This window comes from Paralichthys olivaceus, chromosome 4 (genome assembly GCF_024713975.1).
Source record: "Paralichthys olivaceus isolate ysfri-2021 chromosome 4, ASM2471397v2, whole genome shotgun sequence".
NCBI lineage: Eukaryota > Metazoa > Chordata > Actinopteri > Pleuronectiformes > Paralichthyidae > Paralichthys > Paralichthys olivaceus.
This window is the reverse complement of record NC_091096.1, coordinates 25,906,255-25,929,987: the sequence shown is the minus strand read 5'-3', so window position 1 is coordinate 25,929,987 and position 23,733 is coordinate 25,906,255. Positions and strand designations below refer to the sequence as shown.

General features: G+C 41.6%; 2 protein-coding genes across 2 annotated transcripts; one reads left to right on the top strand and one right to left on the bottom strand.

The window, feature by feature from the left end:
- Positions 1 to 9,370: 9,370 nt before the first annotated feature.
- tubb2b (tubulin, beta 2b) lies at positions 9,371 to 12,114 on the top strand. The gene is made up of 4 exons (XM_020102376.2): positions 9,371 to 9,530; positions 10,435 to 10,543; positions 10,631 to 10,741; positions 10,844 to 12,114. The coding sequence occupies exons 1-4, from the start codon at positions 9,474 to 9,476 to the stop codon at positions 11,902 to 11,904; spliced, it is 1,338 nt and encodes a 445-aa protein (XP_019957935.1). The 5' UTR covers positions 9,371 to 9,473; the 3' UTR covers positions 11,905 to 12,114.
- Positions 12,108 to 14,105, bottom strand: bcl2l16 (BCL2 like 16). The gene is made up of 3 exons (XM_020102377.2): positions 13,963 to 14,105; positions 13,266 to 13,863; positions 12,108 to 12,803 (listed from the first exon to the last, which is right to left on the bottom strand). Exons 2-3 carry the CDS (start codon positions 13,746 to 13,748, stop codon positions 12,675 to 12,677), a joined length of 612 nt encoding a protein of 203 aa, XP_019957936.2. The 5' UTR covers positions 13,749 to 13,863; positions 13,963 to 14,105; the 3' UTR covers positions 12,108 to 12,674.
- Positions 14,106 to 23,733: the final 9,628 nt, after the last annotated feature.

The following is a 23,733-nucleotide window of genomic DNA, read 5'->3' as shown; positions in this document are numbered from 1 at the left end:
TTTTATTTTGATCAGATTCTCCTTTAGATCTGTCCTTGATCACAACATTTTTCTATCTGGGTTGAGGAAAGGAGGTTTGGAAAGGAGATTTTTTTTTTACTTTTCAACTGCAGTCAGTGACTCAAAGGGTGACCACGTTTCATGTCTCAATGAAACTACATTTCCCATGAGCCCTGTAGTTTTGTGATCCCTCCCCTTTGCTGGCATCTTGTCATGATGGAAGTGGATGCCACGAAATCTGCACTGCAGGCCTCAATCCATTATAGGCTGCCAATCTTTTTGCTGACAACATTTTAGTGAGGAATAGAATATGGATTATAGATAATGCAATGCTACATGGAGCAAATTTAAGCTCAACTCTAAAATGGATGTTAATACTCAGTATTTACCTTAGTACACACCCAATTAAGTCCAGAGATGCAGACTGACGGTACAGTTGAGACTGGACCCTCCCCCGCTGCATCCAGCTGGCCCTTCACTACAACACTGCTGCTGTTTTTATGTAACATGATCTCCTGTTGTAGCAGGGTGTGTTGATGCATCCTGGACTTCCCCTGCACCACACTGACCATCATGCTTTGTGCTCTGTAGGGCTGTGACTGTGCATAGCCCGTTGGTGACTGTCTGGCTTTATTAGCATCAGATTTACTTTTTCACTCTAATGTCTGGACAGCAGCCAAATAGGCACTCCTGTGTGTCTCTTAAAGACACACATACTAAAGGATATGGAGGGAAATTAATGGATGCAGCTCTCTCTCTTTATCACTTCTTATATTTATCTGGCTAATGGGGTCTGACTAATGGTGTATGCCATTTTGCTTCAGCATTGCAATGCAGCTGGATCTGCATTTCCAGTTGTTCCAGTGGAAGGCTCTCATCTTCTGTTGATAATTTATAACATAAAAAAAGAATATTGATGCAGAATCAATGAAGTTGAGGAAATGGTTAAGGTTTTGCAGATAGAATGGTTGCGTTACACTTGGAACCTAAGTTTCAGGGCGATGTTGAAGACAAAACAATATATTTTACAAGGGAAATGTCAGGAGAGCATTCAGCCTTAAAATGAGGAATATGTAGCATACTGTTAAGTACACATTTTACAAATAACTTAATACTTATGTTACAAACAGTCTGTTCTGAAGAAAGAACCACGCAGACTTGAAGGAAAGTTCCTCTTTTGAGGAGAAAAACAAGGAATTTCCACATGGCCCTAATACGCCACCGTACAGGCGAAAGGCACACGCAAAAAATTTAAATTAGTAACAGGCATGAGGAATCATCACAAGCAAAAGAAACTCTGGAACACCAATGTAGATCTGCTGAAATGAACTGACACTGAACAAAGAAATATAAATACACTTAGTTAACAAGACACAGGCAATACTAATGAAGGAACTCATTAGTACCCCTCTGCAACCTATCAAAATTTCTATTTATTTTATGGACTTTAAAACTGAACATTAGGCTTCATGTAAATCCTCCTAGATGAATACATATGATAACATATTTGTAGACATAAGGAGACAGTATAAGTGTTACATAACTTGTACACTGTTGGGAATATCTCAGAGAATGTTTACCAGGACACACAGCAGAAGTGAAAGTGAGCCTAAGGTTGTGTCACATGGTGGAACACACCACTAAACCAGCATAAGAGCACACAGTGTAAAATGATTTAAAATAGATTAAAAAGTTTAGTTGCACTTATATATTCCACTTACATGTCTTACTTTGTAGTTTGGCTTTTTGAAAGCTAATTGTACTTACATGATTCTTGTTTGTACCCACGTGGTTGAATGCACTTATTGTAAGTCACTTTGGATAAAAGTGTCAGCTAAATGATATGTAATGCAATGTAATGTTACATCTTTACATTGACCACAGTTGAGCAGGATACAAATCTAGAGATGAGGCATTATGACATTTTTTATAGTTCAATAGGGCGTGTTTACTTCTGGCTTCCTCTTCACAGGCTGATTTGTAGTTTATTTTGGTATTCAAACCCTGGGGCCATGTGAACACATGACAGTGCACATATGACTCCTCAGAAGCAAAATTGTTAAACTGGTGGAACTTATACATGAAAAACAAAATACTTTCTATCATATAGGGATTGGTGAATTACCAGGGGGCGGATTTTCGGACAGAGCTGAGATGTTACTGCGCTGTTCTGAGCTACATATGTTGCATTACGGTTGAGCAACTGCTTTATTTATTTAAATATAAAAAAGAAAATCAATAATAATGAAATTTGACCCTCAAAAATATGTAGTTTTCAATTACAAAAAGAACGAGTGTTTGGCTTTTTCATATATATTCAAATACTGTCTCAATAGTCAGCTCTCAGTGGCCTAGATCCAAAAGCTATCAGTGTCAGCTTTCAACTTTACAGCTCTGTGAAAACTCCATTCATTCTGCTTCTTTCCCAGCTCAGCCATTGTACTTTCCAGCATCTTTCACAAAGACACCTGAGGGTGTAACCTCCAGTCAAACACAGGTTGTCCTGACACACTTGGATCATGTCGATGTGTTTCTATAGACTGAAAGAGCCATGGTGTGCAGCAGAATGTGACACTGGCTGAGTGCTTCTGCAGTGGGAAGGCAGTAACCTGATATTAGAGTGATTCAGTGGTTCTCCCAGCAGACATACTGTACATGATCTCAGCTGTTCCTGGCTGACACCTGTCCACCCTAACAGCCCTTTCCCCACAATATCTATAACAGGACCAGTTGCACATGAGATGAACATTCGACCAGCTGGTGCATTATTCTCCTCAAAATGCAAAATGTAGTTAAGTTTCATGTTGAATGCAAATGTTTCTGCATAATTATTCTAAGCTCTCACATGATCTGTATCTCCATCTAACCTGTATTCTACTTTACATTATGGCCTCTTCTTACAACCCCAGCTCACTGTATAAGTCAGTGGAGGCGGAGTGGCTTCAGTCTGTTGACCCACGTGGAACATGTCTTCTTCTACATCATCTGATAAACTACACCAGTGGTCGTCAACTGGCAGCCTGTGGCCAATATTATTTGTTCCACCAGATCATTTTGATGATCTGCTTATTTTTATTCCTCATTTACGGGTATTGCGGGTGCTGATCTCCGTCATGCATGGCATTCACACAATCACTTCCTCTTTATCAAGTTGTCTTTAGAGCAACGACACCATTTTTGTGATGCTGTAATGCTTTAATGTTAGTGTAGTGAAGTGTTGTGAATGCAGCCCAGGTAGTCCAGCAAGACTCCTCCCTAAGCTCCTCCCCCTGCCCAGGTGCAGTATAAAAGCCTCAGCTGGCTCAGTTCTCCTTCTTTGCAGGTCGCTGCTGGTGGTTACCTGTTGTCCTGTTCTGCTTTTGTTAGGTTTGCCTTTGTTTGTCTGTTTTGCATATTTCTGTAGTTTTGATTTGCTTGTTGATCCAGATTTATTAAGGTGGCTTAGTTTAGGTACATTTCTGTTTGACTCCTTGTTTTGAGTCTGTATGTTTTGGGATTCTGTCAATTATCAATTGGGTTGTTGGTATTGTCAACTTTTTGTTCTCTTTGTTTCAGGAAGTTTTTTTGTTTCTTTGATTTTCAGTGCGGACTGGGTGTCATCAGGTGGGGGGGAGGGGCTAGGCACCGTGGTGAGGACCTCACTCCTGTTGCATGCAAGTAGGCACTGGGGCATTTCTAGTGCATGTTTTGCTGTGATTTTTTTTGTAATGATGCACCCCAGGCTTGAGGTAAGTAGTCTGCCTCCCACTAAGGCCCCAGCCCACTGATTTTCGTTTTCTGTTATAATCATTAGAGTTTTAGTATTGCTGGCTTAAATTTTAGATATTGTGTTCTGTTAATAAAGTAATTTGTTTACTTTTTTCTTCTCTTTTAGGTCCAGTCCTGATTTCTTTGAATTCTTTGAATCAATAAACATAGTTGCATAATATAATTTGCTGTCTCTGCCTCCTCAGTCATGAACCTGTGTCCCTTTAGGTTTCTGTTCATTAAACTATTTTTTTTTACATTATACCCTGGGGTGAAAGGCCCCAGGTGGCGTTGTTGGTCCCTAAGTTATTGTTACCTCCTTAGTTATCTCCATCTCTCCCCTTATTTAATTTTAAAAAAACTCCTTGCCACATTAGCAACATTACAGAGCCTTTAGGTGAACAAGTTGTGACCCTGATTCTGAAGATTGTGTCGCTCACTTAACAGATTTCTGAACTTGCTGTTATATAGTGAAAACAACAGCAGTTCAGTAACTCATTCAGACTTGTATATAAACCACATATGTAAACAGTCATGAAGCAAAATCACCTGCTCGATTGACTATGAAATATTCATTGCAGATAAACCTGGTAGGATAAAATCTTTCTAACTTCACTCTGCATCATACTATTAATACAAAGCTCTGCACATGACATCCAGCACACAAACAATAAAAAGTGACAATTTTTTGTGGAACTGTTTGAGGAGGACTCAGCAATGACAAGGAATAATTCTGAAGTAGCTCCAGAGCATTTACACAGGAAGCAAAAGGTCCATTCCAAACAGGATACTACAGTCAGTCACATCCAAACATGGAACAGTGTCTTTCTTGTGATTTCTTCACTATTTAGCAGGTGATCCTTGAGTTAACAGTCTCTGTACTCACTTTACATTACTGAAATGTAAAATATTATTACACGTTTAAGAAAAGAAACATGCAGTGGCCTTAATCATGAGAATTCTACCTTAATATGATCTGTTACTTAGTTTAAATAAAATACACAGACCAGGGCGTTAAAGACTCTGTTAAACAGAGGTCAGAGAGCTACTTGATTTTCATGAGTGTCACTGATATTGTTTGGCATTTGCAATAGCCAATAGCGCTGTGAATGTGTGTCATGTCCCCATGGCGGAGTTGACGGTAACAAGCAGCTCAACATGGACATCGTGACAACAGTCAGCTCTTTGTTGTTGAGGACTTCTCAACACCACCTTCACCTGCTCTTACAGTTTTAACTGGTTAATTGGACAGCGTAGGTCCCCGTGCACCAGTCGCTGAATTTAAAGTCACAGGGAGTTAAAAGTTCCAGAAAACATTGCCATTGGCCACAGAGTGAGTAAACACCTATGAGTGCAGGAGGTTTCATCATGCCATGGGCCAACCTTTGGCTTCCAAAGGAGAGCATGACTGAAAATGTTTGGGGACCAGTGTTTTAGATTGTACAAATTACACTTACCCTATGTACGTATTTTTGTTATTGATGCATATGATCTGTTTATTCTGACCATTAATCAGGCATTCATCATTATCTTAAAGTGCATTTCATTGCACTGGTACTTACTCTGTTTAAGTTGTATTAGCTGTTGTTTGGCTGTTTAATAGTTCAGGGATTCGGAGCCTGTTCTTTGATCATTATAAATCATTGATGTATCACTCGATGCTGTTTTCAACACAAGTTCTTGGACTGAAAATCCAAAAGTTGGTAACTAAAACATCCAGCAACATTCCACAAATTATTTTGTGCAACACTACACTACATCTTATATTTTAGGATTAAAACTTAGCATAATTTAAATTCACCATCTTTAGATTTTAGTCTTGTCATGATGGAAATATTAAAATGCTATGACCATATTCTTCACTACCTGATTTCCTCCCTGTTTGGAAGACAGTAAGGCAGTTTTCCTAAGTGGATATTTATGATGAAATTACATCAGTGGCACAACAGGAAGTCTGGTAAAGCATTATAACCTTTGAGCAGGGTTGATGAGGGCACATCTAGCCCAGCAGCATCTGTTTCCTTTTTGTAGTATTGATCTGGCTGCTGGAGGTTGAATGGTGGATGCTGCAGTGTCATGAGAGATGCTGAGTCATGGGATGCAGCAGTGGTTCAACAGGGCTTCACAGACACACGCTGCTTGTTACTGTACTGTGAGCACACTAAGGCAAGTGCCTGGTAATGAGGTACGATGCTCTTGAAAAGCATCAAAAAGCAAAATCTCCTCCCTGACCACTGAAAGCTTTTGACCTGCTTAAGCTATTCCCACAAACCACTCAGAGCACCTATCCCCCCAAAGAAAGAGGTCAATGAATAATTGATTGTTTTTTACACAAAGGCAGCAGACTGCAGGGAAACAGAAATGACTTGGATCAAAAAGAATCTCCACTGAGTCCTGAGGCTGCCTGCAATATACTGTCAGACAATGTGGCCTGCTAGAGTATACTGCACGATAGACAGTACAATGAATCCAGTCTTAAAAAATAAATTTGTTTTATCTACATTTCACTTTTTCATTATAGGGCAGGATAGGGGTGTGGTTATTAGCACTGTTGTCCCACAGCAACAAGGTCTTGGGTCTTTTTTTATATGGAGTTTGCATGTTTTCCCTGGGTTTGCAGGGGTTTTGTCTGGGTAAGCTGGCTTCCTCTCACAGTCCAAAGACATGTAGTCTAAGGTTAGGCTAATTGGAGACTATAAATTGACGGTAGGTATAAATGTGAGTGATTGTTTGTCTGTGTATCTTGGCCCTGCATTGGATTGGTGACCTGTCCAGGGTGTACCCTGCCTCTCGCTTAATGTCAGCTGAGATTGTCTTTACCTCCGCCTTCTACCCTCAAAAGGAGAAGCAGTATAAATGATTGATGAATTTTCTGTAATTTATTTCTCAATACATTATGGTCTGATACCAAATGTAATTCTGCAAATGACTCCTATATGCCTTTTAGTTATTTATATATTTATTCAGTCCTTTGTCTGAAACAACTGAATTTTTCTTGACAGGATTAGTGGTCTACATCTATTCAAGATGCTCCATGAGGCTGTGCTCAGCCACCACAGTGCTTGGAGCTAATGCCAATGTTAATATGCTAGCATGCCTGTAATGACAATGCTAATATTTAGCAGGTATAATGTTTGCCATGTTCACCATTTTGATGTATTGTGTTGTTGGTGCAAAGCATTGCATGATTACTAAACTGATCCTACAACATAAGGACAATATGAATGCAAATGTCCTATCTATCCATCCAATAATGAACAATATGGAACCATAACTGTCATCCTCATAGTGACTTGAGTCAACATGAAAGGATGACTAAAATCCTTATGATTGTTCCTCAGGGCACCATGACAATGTATTAAAATGATGTGTCAAACTACACAGTAGTTGCCCGAGGTATCACTTTGTGAGCTTAAGCAGTAACATTGGTCAAAATGTATGTGTGGAACTGTAAAATCTAAAATGCAACACATTTTATTTCAACATGCCAAATTATTCACATATTTTACCCAGGACATGACCTCTGTCTCCTCAGTGCTCATGTTCATGTTACAAAAACTGAATTGAATATCATGTTGTATATTTCATTCGTTTTACACAGAATATTTATCCTCATGAGAAGAGAACAAATACATCGGATGAACTGCATGTCTACGAAAGCATGTGAAGAACATGTGGAAGAAGCTGACCTGGCCTGAAAAGAGCTCTGACCTCAAGCCCATCCAACGCATTCGGGATGAATTGGAACGCAGTGTATATACATGGCTGTGACTTTAAAATTAGATTCTCACAGTTACACTGAATGTATCTGAAAATATGATAACATGCCAATAAACTCACACTGCATATATCTGAAAAACTGTATGCCATTTGTTTTCCTACAATATCCACTCCCTGCACCTAAAATACAGTAAGCACTTTTTTAGCAGTGTTTCGTCAACTAGAACATGTATCATGCTAGAGAAAGATTAAAGTCTGAAAAGAGAATACTGGAGACTTAAGAAATTATTTTTTGGAGATGGATGTGCTGTAGGGAGAGATCAAACCTCCACTGAGAGAGCAGCACCTCTATAGCTAAAGGGGATTTCAGAGACCTCAGCAGAGTGGTCCTCTGAACCCTGGGCCTTTGCTGAAGAGTCTCCAGAATCCCTATATCTCCCTGCTGAAAATAAGATACTGATAACAATAATAACACACATGCCGTTGCAGGGCTCCAACTTGTCACATTTTCATTGCATGATAGTTTTGCCAAATGAGGGCATGGGATTCCAGTGCTGAGCTAAACACTGTGGATATAGTTTGAAAAATTGTGTCATATTGTGTTCAGCAGTTTCAGGAAGCACTCTGGAAGCAAGACCCAAAGTAAAAAGGGGAAGAGGCTGCAATACAAGCTAGCTGGTCTTATACCCTGAGTCATCCTCTCAGTGGCATACCTCTGTCATGAAGCACACAGACGAGGCTTTTGTGTGTTAGATTACAATGCACAGAGACTGAGCCTGGCCTACATACTGTGTGATATGATAGCAGTGGTATTCCTGCCAGGCCCAGAGAATATGAATTTAATAGAACATGATTAGATTTAATGAAACAGAATGAACCCACTGCTATTCATACACCCCCAGAAAGCCTTTACTTTTCTGCACAAGAACTAATCTACATAACAATGTATGGTATGTACAGATACTGTGCTAAAGGCTTGGTGGCTCCACAGAAAGCCTACTATGAAACCCCTGTGCTAATGCACACCAGTCAGCTGTGTCCAGCTTAATCGTCATGGCGACAACTACCTAGGAGTGAGGATCTGTCCTTAGAGACAAGGCCATGGCAACTGCAACAGGAAGAAATGCTGGAAGCACAGCCACTGTCTCAACTGGCCTTTAAATTAACTATCAATAAAATCACCTGCCCTCATTCCACAGCAACATGAGGACAAACCTTTCTTTTCTCTATACAGCGTGTCAGGTTTTATACACATTATGTTTGAGCCTTACACTGGGGCTGCAGGCTTGTATGTAATACTCATTCTTTATCATCAGAATCAACAATGAATGTGTGAGAATCTCACTCAGACTGAGGCTCAGAGATGATCTGCAGCAGCAGCAGCAGCAGAATCAGGCTCTGACGTGTCGAATGTGCTGATCTGTGATGCAAGTGTGTATACAGGCCTCACCAGCACACGACTGAAAATCTCTGTTGTAGCAGAGGCAGGGCCTGTGTCACTGCGACAGTTTCCGCTAATGAAACCACACTGACCACTGCATCCTGTTAGCCACGTCGGCTGTGGCTAACTAGCAGTGGGATAGCACTGGGATTGGGATCATGGATTTGATGAAATCCTTTAATAAAAAATTTAAAAAAAAACGTTTCGCTGTCTACGTCTACAGCTTCGATGCGGCAGTGAAGTGCAGAACATAGCGTGATGTCAGCATCGTGAATCTTGTCCGCCATCTTAAGGGGAGTAGTCCAACGTCTACAGATTAGCAGTCACACGTTAGAGATGAGTGTGACGGACAGGCTGTCTGGGCCAATGGGCGATCAGTATTGGTAGATTTGATTGGTCAAAGATTGTGCCCGTAAGAAATGCTTCCGCGGATCAGCCAATGGGCATTCGAGTGGCGGAGAAATAGGCGGGTTCTAGCTTATGATAAAAGGAGGGTTGCGCCTTGTAGCGCGCACAAAGAAAGCCGAAGTCGTGTGAGTCGAAGTCCACCCAACCTACTGCGAAAATGAGGGAAATCGTCCATCTCCAGGCCGGACAGTGCGGGAACCAGATCGGTGCTAAGGTTAGTAAAAGCCTTTTCTATTTTTCTTTTTTATCTGCAGAGCCTCAACTGAGTCATTCCATGTCACATGTAATGTGCAGTGTTGGATTTCTGCTGTGGGAGCCGCTGCTTTGTGCCCATACGCGTCCATGAAAACCACACCCTGTGAATTTCAATGTGTCCTACTTAAGAAAGAAGGTCCATTAAACATCAGATCTACACTCAGGGACACGTAGCTGCTGGTTAGGCAACACAATTTATCGAAATATGGTCGAATTAAAGCCATTTTAACTCAATTTTGACATGTTTTGAATATTCCATTGAAATCATTCAGTCCATCCATTGTACGTTCAGCAGATGTTAGAATAATCGTTTAAAACCCGTCCGATCGTCACCGGCGGGATGAAAAGAGCGAATTTTAATTCATCCAAATCGTTACTCGACAGTAGCGCAATGCGAAAAAGGGGAAGTGAGGGTCTTCTGTTGTTCGGGTGACAAAGAAGTTCAGTCCTGTTCCGTTGTTCGCTCGCTGCGGTGGGTGATCATGCTGATGGAACGTGTTTTTTACCGCTTGCAGAGGGAATTCCAGGCTCTTTTGTCCGGCGCCGCGGCTCCGGCTCCTCGCGGCCTCCCTGGCTGCGCCGCCTCAAACTGCGCCCGCTCTGGGCGGAGTTGGCGGTCGGTGACGTAGCGAAAAAATTTCGAACTCGCAAGCCGTGAGTCGCAGCCAATAGGAGGGCAGGGCGCGCGCGCCGAGGACAGCGTGGCGGGAAGTGAGGCGTCCTTTGTTTCGATACAACTCGAGTAAAAGATGAATTATCTATTAAATACTGACATCGAGTCAAGAACGATCTCTTCCGGTGGATGATCGCTGCTCAGCCGTGCGTGTTTTCATCAGTTAACAATATCTTTTTTCCTCTTGTAGTTCTGGGAGGTCATCAGTGACGAGCATGGTATTGACCCAACTGGAACCTACCATGGGGACAGTGACCTGCAGCTGGACAGGATTAATGTGTATTACAACGAGGCCTCAGGTTAGTTTCTTTTCATTCATTTTAGTTGACTCTAATTGCACTGTGTGGTCAGACATGACATTTTTTTCTCTCGTCCTGATTTTGCAGGTGGTAAATATGTGCCCCGTGCTGTGCTGGTGGATCTGGAGCCAGGTACCATGGACTCTGTGAGGTCCGGACCTTTTGGCCAGGTCTTCAGGCCAGACAACTTCGTTTTTGGTAAGATTATATTAAATGTGTATATTCAGCTATTTTGATGCACGTTGAGTTATGTAAAAATAAAAAAAAAGAAGCTTAATCTGTATGAATTCTTCCTTACAGGCCAGAGTGGTGCTGGCAACAACTGGGCCAAGGGTCACTACACTGAGGGTGCAGAGCTGGTGGACTCTGTCCTGGATGTGGTGAGGAAGGAGGCAGAGAGCTGCGACTGCCTGCAGGGCTTCCAGCTCACACACTCCCTGGGTGGGGGCACAGGCTCTGGTATGGGAACCTTGCTCATCAGCAAGATCCGTGAAGAATATCCCGACCGCATTATGAACACCTTCAGTGTGGTGCCTTCCCCCAAAGTATCAGACACAGTTGTTGAGCCCTACAACGCCACACTATCAGTCCACCAGCTTGTTGAAAACACAGATGAGACCTACTGCATCGACAATGAGGCCCTCTATGACATCTGCTTCCGCACCCTCAAACTCACAACCCCCTCATACGGCGACCTCAACCATCTGGTCTCTGCCACCATGAGCGGTGTCACCACCTGCCTCAGGTTCCCTGGCCAGCTCAATGCTGACCTGCGTAAGTTGGCTGTAAACATGGTGCCATTCCCCCGTCTGCACTTCTTTATGCCAGGTTTTGCTCCCCTCACAAGCCGAGGCAGCCAGCAGTATAGATCACTCACCGTGCCAGAGCTCACCCAGCAGATGTTTGACGCCAAGAACATGATGGCTGCCTGCGACCCACGTCATGGCCGCTACCTGACAGTGGCTGCCATTTTCCGTGGCCGCATGTCCATGAAGGAAGTTGATGAGCAGATGTTAAATGTGCAGAACAAGAACAGCAGCTACTTCGTCGAATGGATCCCCAACAACGTGAAGACCGCAGTCTGTGACATTCCTCCCCGTGGCCTCAAGATGGCAGCCACCTTCATCGGCAACAGCACAGCCATCCAGGAGCTTTTCAAGCGTATCTCCGAGCAATTCACTGCCATGTTCAGGCGCAAGGCTTTCCTCCACTGGTACACCGGAGAGGGTATGGATGAGATGGAGTTCACCGAGGCAGAGAGCAACATGAACGACCTGGTCTCTGAGTACCAGCAGTACCAAGATGCCACTGCTGAGGAGGAGGGAGAGTTTGAGGAGGAGGGTGAGGAGGAGCTTGCCTAAATTCCAGTCTTCCTTCTGCTGTTCTATTTTACAGTGAAAAATAACGTTCACAGTAATTCAGTGTTCCAGCTGCTGTCCTGTCTCTGCAGTGGAAATGTAATGTTTCAAAGTAACTTTCAGTGTTCCATTTGCTGTTCTCTCTCTGCAGTGGACATGTAATTTTCAGTGTTCTGTCTACTGTTCTGTTAATAAAAGTTCTTGCATATGCAATGTGTCTGTTTTTAATGAGTGTACATTTTGATATTGACTTATCATGTACAAGTTTAAATGTTTGGCAGATGCTGTAAGTTACTTAATGATGTCATGAAAGCAGTTAAAGTAATATTGTCCAGATAATAGCTTTACTGTAGCTTGTACTTTGCCTCTTAAAAGTGTTTCCATATTTACTCTGGTCTGAAAATGCTGATTAATATGAAGAATGTCATTTCAACACTAACAGAAATCCAGTATAAATCAGCTTGTTGATTAATCCTCGCTAACTACATGTAGAGTTTAAAACAGCAGAGGTTGGTGACGTATACCAGGTCAAAGTCCATGAATTGCTGTGTAAACACAATAAGCTGACATGGGACTGACGAAATGGCTTGAATACTTATGTGCATTACCGGTTCCAACACCAATTATCAATCAAACATTAACAATGTAATGATATGAAAATGGTTCAGATATGTTAACTGAGTATGGCTTCTGTAGCCTTTATAGAAGCTACAGTGCTCAAGAGGACACTGATGTAGCACTTTCTGATGGTGAACAGTAGGAGGCAGTGCTGGCTAAGTCATTCTTTTCCATAGCAGGTAGGTGAGGAGGCCTGTGGCTAGTCCCAGCAGTGTCCAGCGGCACACTCTCTTCACCTGACCCTCCAAGTCCTTCTTCTTCCCAAAGCGTGACACAAAGCCATCCTGTCACACCGAAATAAAAAGATTTCACCATAATTTATAAAGTGATAGTAGGCTGTGTTTTATGCAGAGGTGAGAGACTGGAGAAACTGCCAGTACATTTGAAGTGATCTTATAAACCAATAAAAAAAAACATGTTTAATAATTTGCACAATTCAGTTTTGATACCACTCTGTCAAAATTTGTAAAAGCATGTTGTCTGAAATAGGATGGTGATGTACACCTCCAAAGTTGGATTATTAATCAAGTAATGCAGGCCATTTGTAAACTGAACATATATTTTTACCAGGACTTTTTATCAAGCTGTTATTACATAACCTTTCTAATAATAACAATTATTAATAATATTAATACATGTGTATTCAAATGAATTAAAAGTAATACATTCATTTTTATTGACTTTATTTATCAATTGAATTACTTAAAAGTAAGAAAAATATTTCGTATTCACTTGTGAGCACTCACCCATCCTCCCTTGTCTCGTATGTCAGGGCAGATGACCCTCTGTACATAGGTGCCCACACACTCCTTCAGCTGGGGCAAGACCCCCAACATGCCCCTCTCATGGCAATGCAGAGCCATCTGGCCAGCCAGCACATACACTGACAGCACAGCGCTCCAGGCCAGGTCCCTGCGGCGCCCCCCAGGGACAGGGAGAAAGAAGTGCTCATCAAGGATGCTCATGAGCATAGTGCAGGCTGTGTTCTCCGTCACATCCTGGAAGACACGAGGCCAGCGTCTGAAGAAGATGGGGAAACGGTTGAGGAGCTCGTCTCCTGCATGCCGCAAGGCTGCGGTGCAGGCTGTAGGGGCAGGACCCATGGTCCCATCAGCCCCCCCTGTGGTAACATAGTCGATGTAATCATAGGCCATCAGAAATGCTTCTCTCACCAGCGGATCAGGACTGTCCAGGCCCAGTGTGGCCTCTGGCTCCTCCAACTGACACATAATCACCTCTGACCACTCAACTAACCACCAAGCTTTTTTCTCATTAGGCCTCAGCTGACAGAATTATTTCCATGCAGCATAGCCAATCTCCATGTCTCCTCAGTCTGTCATGGTGCTGTAGGGATACGGTGGAGTAAAAATTCACATTAGTATAGGGAGGAGGGGAATTAACATGCATACTGCAGCATCATATAATCAAGTATTTTCGACTCACCTCCTCTCCACTAATACAAACACACACCAATGCTGAGGGAAGAGCCAGCAGGTAAAAGAGATTTGGGGTCCGGAGGAGTGTGTCTGTGAGTGTGTTGTAGTCAGACTGGGTCAGCCAGTCCCCTCACCAGCTAAATATAGAGCCCTTGTTGGAAACTGACACGGATCTCCAACCTCATATGCACAGTCATAGCTGTTCCTGATACACATTCCCATTCCAACACAAGCAGGAGGCTAAATAAAGAATAAAGCACAGAGAACCTGCACACCGAGGAGGAACAGGTTAGCTTTACACTGTGTATGTGTGTGTGCTTGTAAAGTGAAGATAGGTTACAGCTGGAATGATGATTGACACACCATCACAGTATCTCACAGCAGAGTATACTTTATTGTGATTATTAATTACAAATGACCCACTGCTTTTGTTACATTCATTGACCTTTTTGCTAACTGCAGTTTACTAAGCTTAAAGTTCCAGTTTGTAAGATTTAGGTGAAAGGGATCTATTGGCATGAATGTAATGTAGAATAATCCTCATGATGTTTTCACGAGTTCATTTCATCTAAATTATATGAATTGTAATTTTCTGTAGCCCAGAAAAAGCCCTTTATATTCAAATACTTTATATTTACATCGAGGGGGTCCTCATGTTTTTTTACGTTAGTCCAGACTGCAACATGCAATTTCAACACTAGATGTCACCAAATTATAAATACTGAACCTTTAAATTGCAATACATTTGTTTAAATTGTTGTTGTCATAATGCCCAATCACCGGTACCCTGCTAAATAAAAGCAAGTTTGAGGTACTTGTATGTGAGCTTGTATTGTCTCTGCAATTCTGGCATTTTATATTGAAAAAAGGATAGTCTTATAAAACCAGTCAATCAATCAATACAATGTCATCAATCAATTAGTCAAATTGTATAGCCCATATTCACAAATCACGATGTATTGCATCAGACAAAGCAAACAAACTGTATGTAAAGCAGTTAAAAGTATCTCCACCTCCAACCTGTACAACATAAAAACTCTGCATGAGTACGGATCATTTCCAGTTGTTGTGAACAAGTTTAGCTGGAACTACTGCCTGAACAAGATGTAATATGTATCTGTTGACATGGCTGACAATTTCAAAGAAAGTAGTCCCAAAGAAGTTTGTTTACAGTGAGGTTAACGCATGCACACCCAACCCATAATGTGGCCCTATAACACTATCCAACTATATATTAGTTGTATTGTTGTCAAAGTGACCATCACCTGTAACTATATCTTTGTTTTATTATTTAAAATATGTCAGACAGATATCGCACAATAATATAAAATATATATTGTTCCTTGGTAAATCAAAAATATTAAAGGCCTTTTTAAGAGATTACATTCTGACTTAATAATAATCATAATCATAACAAGTTCAAAAAGCCAAATGACTGAAGGCTGAAGTCCATTTATCTCCTTGCATTCTACAGGCTGATCCACTGTCCCACTGTCTGAATGGGATACTTTCATTTATACATCCCATGTTTGAGAGGGCCTGTACAAGATGCCTTCGTTATATTATACTGTGCATTCAGCCTGTCTCAGCTCCACATCTTATTTTTCCACTTCATTCATACATTCAACATTCATTCTTCGTCATGAAAAGACAGTCTTCATCAATTTTCCTAGTGAGTATATAATGGGTAAAACATAGCTCCAAGGAAATCTGTTAACCATATGAGCTCTGTGGATTAATTAGAGCAATGTGACAGAGTAAAGACATGTTGCCAGTGAATATTTAAACATCATTTCCCAGTTCTGTGTGTGGCACACAGAAAAATCCTACCCTCATCGCATTAGAGTATAGAGACAGGTATCACAAAAAAAATTTAAACTAGCTGCATGGAGAATCACCAGTACATGTGTTTGAGTGCAGTCAGACCTGATGTCACCACACGGGAGCAGTAATGTATTACTAGATTCACACAGCCTCTCATTTACCACTGTGTATGAGTGTGTGTGTGTGTGTTGGGGTTGTGGCAGGTATTTAGTCATATATGCAGTGCAATTAAACTAATATAGATATAAACAAACTAAAAACACGCAGTATGTAAATGCAAGCATGAGCAGCCATTCTAATTAGATTTAAGCAAACATATTTAAATTATGGATAATGCCTATTGGAGCCCTTCTGTGGACTCACACTCAGTCACACATCGAAATCTACATTGTCCTTTAAGAGTTACCTCTCATTTTATGAACTGGCTTATGCGTCACATGGGGGATCAGTCAAACGCTCTGTGTTTTGCATTTATGTTCGTTGTTAATATACTGATTTATAGCAGAACGAAGACATGATCAAGTGGTACCATTAGTGGCTCTGTGTTCTCTGGCCATCTGGCGCAGCATACATTGTGAATGTGCATGGGAGGGAAGATAAGGCTAACCATCCAGAAAGAGCCGTAACCTACCCCCTTCACAAACACACACACACACACACACACACTATTTCAGATGTAGCCCACTATCAGGGTAAGTGTGTAAAATGGCTACCTTGTTGTTCCTCGCTACTGAGCTATGGAACAGGGGAAGTGACCGGGTTGATAGAGGCTGCTATCAGGCCTCTCATATGTTCATGTTGCAATGTCTGCAAGCAGAGCAAACTTCCTGTCTCCTGTATAGAGGATTCTCATGTGCACAGTAGCATTGGTAAAAAAAAATGTGCAGGAAACAAGCTGGCACTCATTATTCTGTTTTGACTCTGTTGTGCTTTTTTCACAAGGCATTGTGAGGCTGTGTCTAGATGCTAACGTGAGCGTTAACCTTTACCATGGTCATCAGTTTAGCATGTTAGCACGCTAACTTTGGCGAATGAGAACGAAATGTAAAGTAGCTACAACCGAGACTGGAAAGTCATTGATTTTGCAGCTATCTGTCTCAAAATATTTGATCAACTGAAATTGTGATCGGATTATGGTGCTAGATTAGGGGGATATGCATGTGTCTATATGTACATATCAAATATCTTCATGGTGGGATGACAGTGAAATTCAGGGTTCATCTTCTGTAAACCACATTTTCTTCCCCAGAGTCCTTGTGCCTTATCGATGCAGATCCAGGATTGCGGCTGTGGCCACATTGTGGTTGGTGGATCGACTCTTTCTAATGCCCTCTTACACGTGACATCTATTGCACTTCTGTTCATCCTGAGGGATCCCTCACTTTTCCATTTTTAAAAGGGTTATTTTTGGTAGTTTGTTCTCACCCTAGTTAAGGGCAGAGGGTGACAAACCTTGTTAAGCCCTATGAGGCAAATTGTGATTTGTGAATATACAAATACAATTTAAATGATTGATTGGATTTTACATGGCAGCTTCTTTATTTACAAGGCCAACAGCCAGTGCAGTGAAGATGAATCAATTAGCTGAGTGACAGAAGATGAATCAGCAACAATTATGATAATTAATCGTGTAATTCCTCTTCAATCAAAAATGCTAAAAATGTTCAGTTTAAAGCTCCTCAAATTTGAATTTTCTTTATCCACAAATTATCTCTCTAATTTAAAGAAACTAATGTGTTTGAACAGGTTACCTTGGGCTTTGTTGGATTTGATGGGCGCTATTTTTACATGCAAAATGTGACATACTGAAAGATTAATTTAGGAAAATAACTGGCAGCATCATTATGAGTATGAGCATCATCATCAGCTACAGCCCTGCAGTACTGGATAGTGTCCCGGTAAGTTCTTAATCAAATTTAGGATTCATCAAAAACTTAACTTAGTGAACCAGGGTTCTTGGGGTCCCTGCAGGGTCCCTCTGGTTGCTAATTCACCTTCTTGCTGTTCAGCATTTAATCCTAGCCTCCAGTTGAATCATAGAATGTTTTGTATTTATGCTTGATTTGAATCTATTGGAGAAAAAAGTAAATTGTAAACAATAACTCAGTAGTAGAGCTCTGACCTTGGATCAAGGGATAAGAGTTTCTACCAACACAAAAAAAGAGTTGATAAGAGCCAGTCAAGGCCTGTATGAGTGGATAATGGTTCACATGGTGTTTTTGTCAGTACATAACTGCTCCAGGACCCCACACGTCTGACAAGTATTTGCTGTAATTTAATGTGAAGCCTTACAAACCTCCTCTCTCCGCTAATAGCAACTGGAAGACTTTTTAACTGAAGGTGACAGTGATCAGTGATGTGAAGCATGCATCGCCACAGTGCAAATCTAACCACTTTGCAAAGCAGAAACAGCACGATTTTGTTCTGCTGAATGGAACAATGAAGTGCGTGTATATTTGCCTGTTATCTTTAGGCAGCATAAGAGTATCGCTCGCTCTCAGGAAGTGGCTTATCAACATCTACACAGAAGTTGAAATGCACTTTGAAGTTCCTGCCTGTTGCAAAAAAAGAAGGCTCCAATAAAAGCTGCAAGGTGACAGAGAAAGGTTGAACAAGGCAGACAGATGAAAACAGACCTCCCCCTGCTCCTCCCCACCAACCTGCAGTCAAACAATCGCAATCTCCACGCCTCTTTGTTCAGGACTCCCATCAGCCTCACAGTGGGGGGTGTGGTCAGAAAGAGGAGGAAATTGCTCTGAATTTGTGGGTAATTGAAAACACCTATATCCCCCTGTGTCTCCATCACTACCTGCTTTAAAAACCTCCACACCCCTTCTTCATCCCCAGCGCCCACCTTCTATACCAACACATCCCTAATGGCACCCCTTCCCCATCCTGTCCTCCATCTCCCACTGCACTGAATTGATGTAAACGATTGTGCGCCCATTTGCTGTCTGGAGGAGAGGTGACCCACTTGTGTGGTTTGCTCACTGTCTCCTGCCCCACCTTCTCCCAATTGCAGGTATTGATGCCCTGCCATTGTTTCCCCCCTGCCCAGGGGGTGGAGTGGTTTGTGGGAAAATTGGGGGACCCCTCAGGTGTTTGATGGCTTTTATTGATTCGAACCAGACTCTCCAGCTCCCATTTACCCTCTGCTTTGCTGCACAAGCTTAGAAGCTGGATCTGCAAAGGCAGCTATTGTTAAGTGGTACTATTCTGTTCTGCTGATGCATGGGCACAGGTTTTTTTTTTGCCCCCATGTGTGGCTGATCAATGCAGAGAGAGGCCAGTGTGGTTATTCTGCATCTCAAAATAAAATCACTCAACTTTCAAATGTTTCTCATTAATTGCAGCATCTGCTATTATGAGAAATAACTTTCTCTGTAACAGTTCCAGCAGGTACAGCAATATTTTACAAAGACAAAAACTTATTGAAGGGTAATCTAGAAAATAATGTTAATGATGCACAATTAGTAGCTACTTTGAGGGCACCCAAAGATACTATGGTCTGTTCACAATGATCATAACATAAATCATCTGGGCTCAGTGCTGCTGATCAATTTCAGGTACTTCTAAGACTTCAGTGTGAACCTAATCAATCAATCGAATTTTATATGTATAGTCCATATTCACAAATCACAATTTGTCTCAGAGGGCTTTAACAAGCTCTGACATCCTCTGTCCTTAACCCTCAACAAGAGTTAGGAAAAACTACCAAAAAACCTGTTTAACAGGGGAAAAAATAAAGTAGAAACCTCACAGAGAGCCACATTTGAGAGATCCCTCTCCTAGGATGGACAGAAGAGCAATAGATGCCACATGTAATGGAGAACGTCAGAGAAATACTTTACAGCATTGGTTAGAATAAATAGTTTGTAGCTTGATGGAAGGTAAATGAATTGAGGAATTATTGTCAGTAATGGTCGAGTATCTGAGGAGACATTCTGTATGTCAAGCAGTCTTGTTGTAGTCATAGTCCAAGATCAGCTACCACCATGATCAGGATACACCATTATAATCCATCATCAGGATCCACAGCCGCCATCATGATCCACCATCAGCTGCCACCTTAATCATGGTCCACCACTACGATCAGATGCCAGCATGATACAGGATCCGCCATTAACTTAAGGCCCCTATAGGTTGTGATGACAGCAATCTTGTAGGTTCACTGGATGACACATGTCAGAAAATTATGAACTATGACAGGCAAAAAGCCTAAAAGCGAAACAAAGATAACTTCTCAACATCACATGATTTTCTCACTGCATCTGTACAATATCTGTTTAACAAAGGTTTGCTGGGTGGAATATGTCTAAATGGAGGACATAGTGTGTGTTCTTACTCCTTGTTAACCTCACTTGCTGCACTTTTGCTCAGAGGAAGTCAGACTTTCCAACTTTCAGAGACGAAAAAATTAGTAGTAGCCACACAGCCAAACACACAAAAGCTTGCCACTTACAGAAAGTCAGGCTTCAGAAATTCAAGGGAAAAGACATCAGAGTAGCAGACACGCTGACTGATCCCTGGGATGTCTGGAGCAAAAACTGCAGTAATGAGCGCTTAGCACCAAACATGGAGACAAAGTAAAAAAGGAAAATAACAAGGAACTTGCAGATTGCAGCTTTAACAGCCTATTGAGATGTAGAACAATCGGCAGCAGCGTGATCCAAATGGAGCGTACAGAAATAGAGCTTTAGAGGCTGTTGTGTTCATTGTTGTGAAGGAGAGGAGAGATGAGAATTGACTCTCCGGTGCAGAGAGCAGGCTCTCCATGCCAATAACCACCTCTTCATCGACAATCCTTTGACACCAGCGTTCACCCACTGGAATATATATCACTTTCAAAACCTGCTCTCCAAATATTTAATTTTCAACTTGAGGTGTACCTCTTGTTTATATAACAAAAGCCTCCTCTCAATTAGAGCACCCGGGGGTGGGAGGAAGCGAGGGTGCATATCTGTAAACCCATACCCCCTCCTGCACTCTCTCTTCTCTCCCTCTGAAAAACACTCATTTATGAACAGTCATACACACACATACACACACACACATTCACGGTGCATGAGCACAGAAACTTATACACACACACACACCCAACAGCTCTGTTCCTGCACACGCTCTCCTCCTGCATAGTTTTGGAGATAATGAGATTAAAATCTATTTTTGTCAGTCAGTTACCTGCAAGTGATGCATTAGTAGCAACATTCCACAACACCACGGCTGAATAGGAGTGAATAGGAATAAAATTGCTTTTCCCATTTTCCCACTGTCACACTCACAAAAGTGAAAGCACTGACTTACCTGGCCGTGTTAGATTTGACCTTATCCCAGCATCAGCCTCCACCTCAGGGACTCTGAGGGTCGTGGTGTGACACTCCTTGTTGAGATTACATAATTTAGAAGCATTGTAACACTACAATGCTGCAGTACTCATTAAGTTCCCAGTTAGACATAAAGAGGGTGGAGTGGGTGGTGACTACAGTATATACTCATCCTTACAGAAACATTTAGTAGAGTGTAACTGAGACAAACCTTGACTATGTAATAATAACAGGCATGATAGAGAGCATCGTGTATTACATGCACATTCATTACAGAGTCTGGCCCACATGGATTAACTGTATAGAGAAGAATCCCAGAACAAAGAATACACTTCCATGTGACATTACACTTACATACAGGGAACTATAAACATGTAGAAGTGATTGTAAAACAAAAATGTATGTATTAATCCTGCCTGTTTTCAATGGCTGGTGGTGATGTACTTGAAATTTTTTAGTTTGATAATGATATTAGTTTGTATCAAACATGAACTGGCCATCTTATACATAAGAAGGAATCAGTGCTCAGTGGGAGATCTGGTCAGACAGCAGAAAAAGACAGGAAATGGTTTGGAATAGTCCTCAGCTCGAATCAAGGTGATCACAATATATTGTATGTATCTGAACTACCAATACCCCATACAATTTAAGTAGTTTCAGAAGAAAATGTAATTGAATCATTCAGTAGTACAGGGAGGTCCGTGTCCAACCAAAATGTCCGAGGTGAAGATCCTTCAATGTGAATTGTAGAAATATATTTTAATGTTTTGATTATTTGTTCTTTTACATTTTCGTTTCAACTGTTACTCGCTGTTCCTCACTGTCATTGTGGGATGACATTGTCCAGCAGTGAGCAGGTACGTGTGCAATATGTTGTCACCTGTCAGGTACAACTCTCCAAAAACAAGATGAGAGTGTCTGTACACTATGAATTAATAACTCTAAACTCTAAATTCAAACATCAGACATCAGTGAGTCAGTGTTGTTGCCCACTGACATGATGGACGTTAACACAATTACACAATATGTTGAATATTTTGAATGTCTTTCATTGAGTTTCTCATTGAGGATTTTTGTGATATGGTGATAGATTACACAGTGTATCTTTTATTTAATATGCTGCATTTATGTATGAAAGACCAGTGTGTGATAATCATACAAGTAAGCACAGATACATTTGCTGCAGTAGCTTATACTGTTTATATTGCTTATCATATTCCTGTGCTCTGGTTACTCTGGCCCTCTTTCACATGTTTAGTCTTTAACACATGAAAAAAACAAGACAGTCCTGTCCTCACAGCAAAGCAATAGGATCCACACATCATCCAAGCTTGAACTTAACAAAGTTGAGTCCTGCCTGAAGACGTGGCAGTGATCAGCTGGCCAAAAAGACACGTAAATAAGAGTTTTCCAAAGGCTGCACCAAGCCAGCACATATTAGACTAGTGGACCCTGCTTTATTAGCTGATATTCTAACCCTCTCTCACAGAGGGTATCTGTATCCATATCTAATTGTATTCTTTTCCTACTGTAAACAAATTTCAATAACATTAAATGTTTAAATCCAATGAAAACCAAATTGCCATACGTTTAATCTATGTCAATCCACACCACACTGTATCAGTTTGTAATTGATTATCCATGTTGTGGTATATGCTGGGAGCCGAGGCTAATCCCGGTTGGGTCATGTGATATGGAGCCTGACAAATCAGGGAATGCTACGTCGTGATCGGCAAGCGGTTTTAAGTTCTACGTGATAGTTTCCAAGCATCTCTGATTCTGTCCACCCAGACCAAAATGCTACCTCAAAGTTTTAAACTTTAATGGGCCCAGCGGTCCACGTTTCTCTACTTCTCAGTTGTAGCAGCTCTTAAGCTGCAGTGTACGGTGGATGCCAGTTGTTTCTGTAGCAGATTTAATGTGTTTTACAATGAAAACATAGAAGTGAAATATTATGAAGTAGGTACTTTCTATATGAACACATTTTGGACACTGCTGATGATGATGAAGGATGGAAAACAATGCTGGGACTTTTTATCAGAGGGTTTGATTGGAGATGGCCGGGCATCCACAGCTGAGGGGGTGAAAGGGGTGGAGGTGGGTCACAAAATCCCACGGTACTGAAAAGAGCAGAGAGAGTGAACGTTCACTAAGCTTCATTTGTCTTCAATAACTTTATCACGCAGCACACCATGTGTCAGATAGAATTCTAACATAGAAAAACCGTTCACACTGCACAGAGACTTGGAGGAACAGGAGGTTAATGGGGGTCATTTTAACCCCAGGGCCCACTAGCAAGTCAATCTGGCCATGCTCAACAGAGCGATATCAATAGAAACCAAATAAATCTTTGCAGTGTTGATAATATAATGATGTCAGTAACACTGTGGTACCACCCAGTCAGTTTACATATCAGAGAGCTCAGCAACAGACCCAGACTTTAAAGCTGCTTCAAATCCTGTCCTGAGCATCACAGAGCTGGCAGGTTCCCCTATTTGATGATCCAGCTGCAGCCACTTCACATTATGACAGGTTGCGATAGTTTGTTCTGCTTTGAGGTAATGTACTGTATTAGTATGAGTGTTGGCCGGCAAGCTGTGCAAACAGAGCCGGCAGGATGTGCTGGGATT

What these genes read in the sequence shown, in the direction of transcription:
- tubb2b (XM_020102376.2), top strand. Translation starts at nt 9,474, where the DNA reads ATGAGGGAAATCGTCCATCTCCAGGCCGGACAGTGCGGGAACCAGATC. An exon ending in GGAACCAGATCGGTGCTAAG is followed by an intron (nt 9,531 to 10,434) that starts GTTAGTAAAAGC and finishes TTCCTCTTGTAG; the next exon opens with TTCTGGGAGGTCATCAGTGA. An exon ending in GTATTACAACGAGGCCTCAG is followed by an intron (nt 10,544 to 10,630) that starts GTTAGTTTCTTT and finishes CTGATTTTGCAG; the next exon opens with GTGGTAAATATGTGCCCCGT.
- bcl2l16 (XM_020102377.2), bottom strand. Translation starts at nt 13,748, where the DNA reads ATGTGTCAGTTGGAGGAGCCAGAGGCCACACTGGGCCTGGACAGTCCT. An exon ending in TACGAGACAAGGGAGGATGG is followed by an intron (nt 12,804 to 13,265) that starts GTGAGTGCTCAC and finishes TCGGTGTGACAG; the next exon opens with GATGGCTTTGTGTCACGCTT.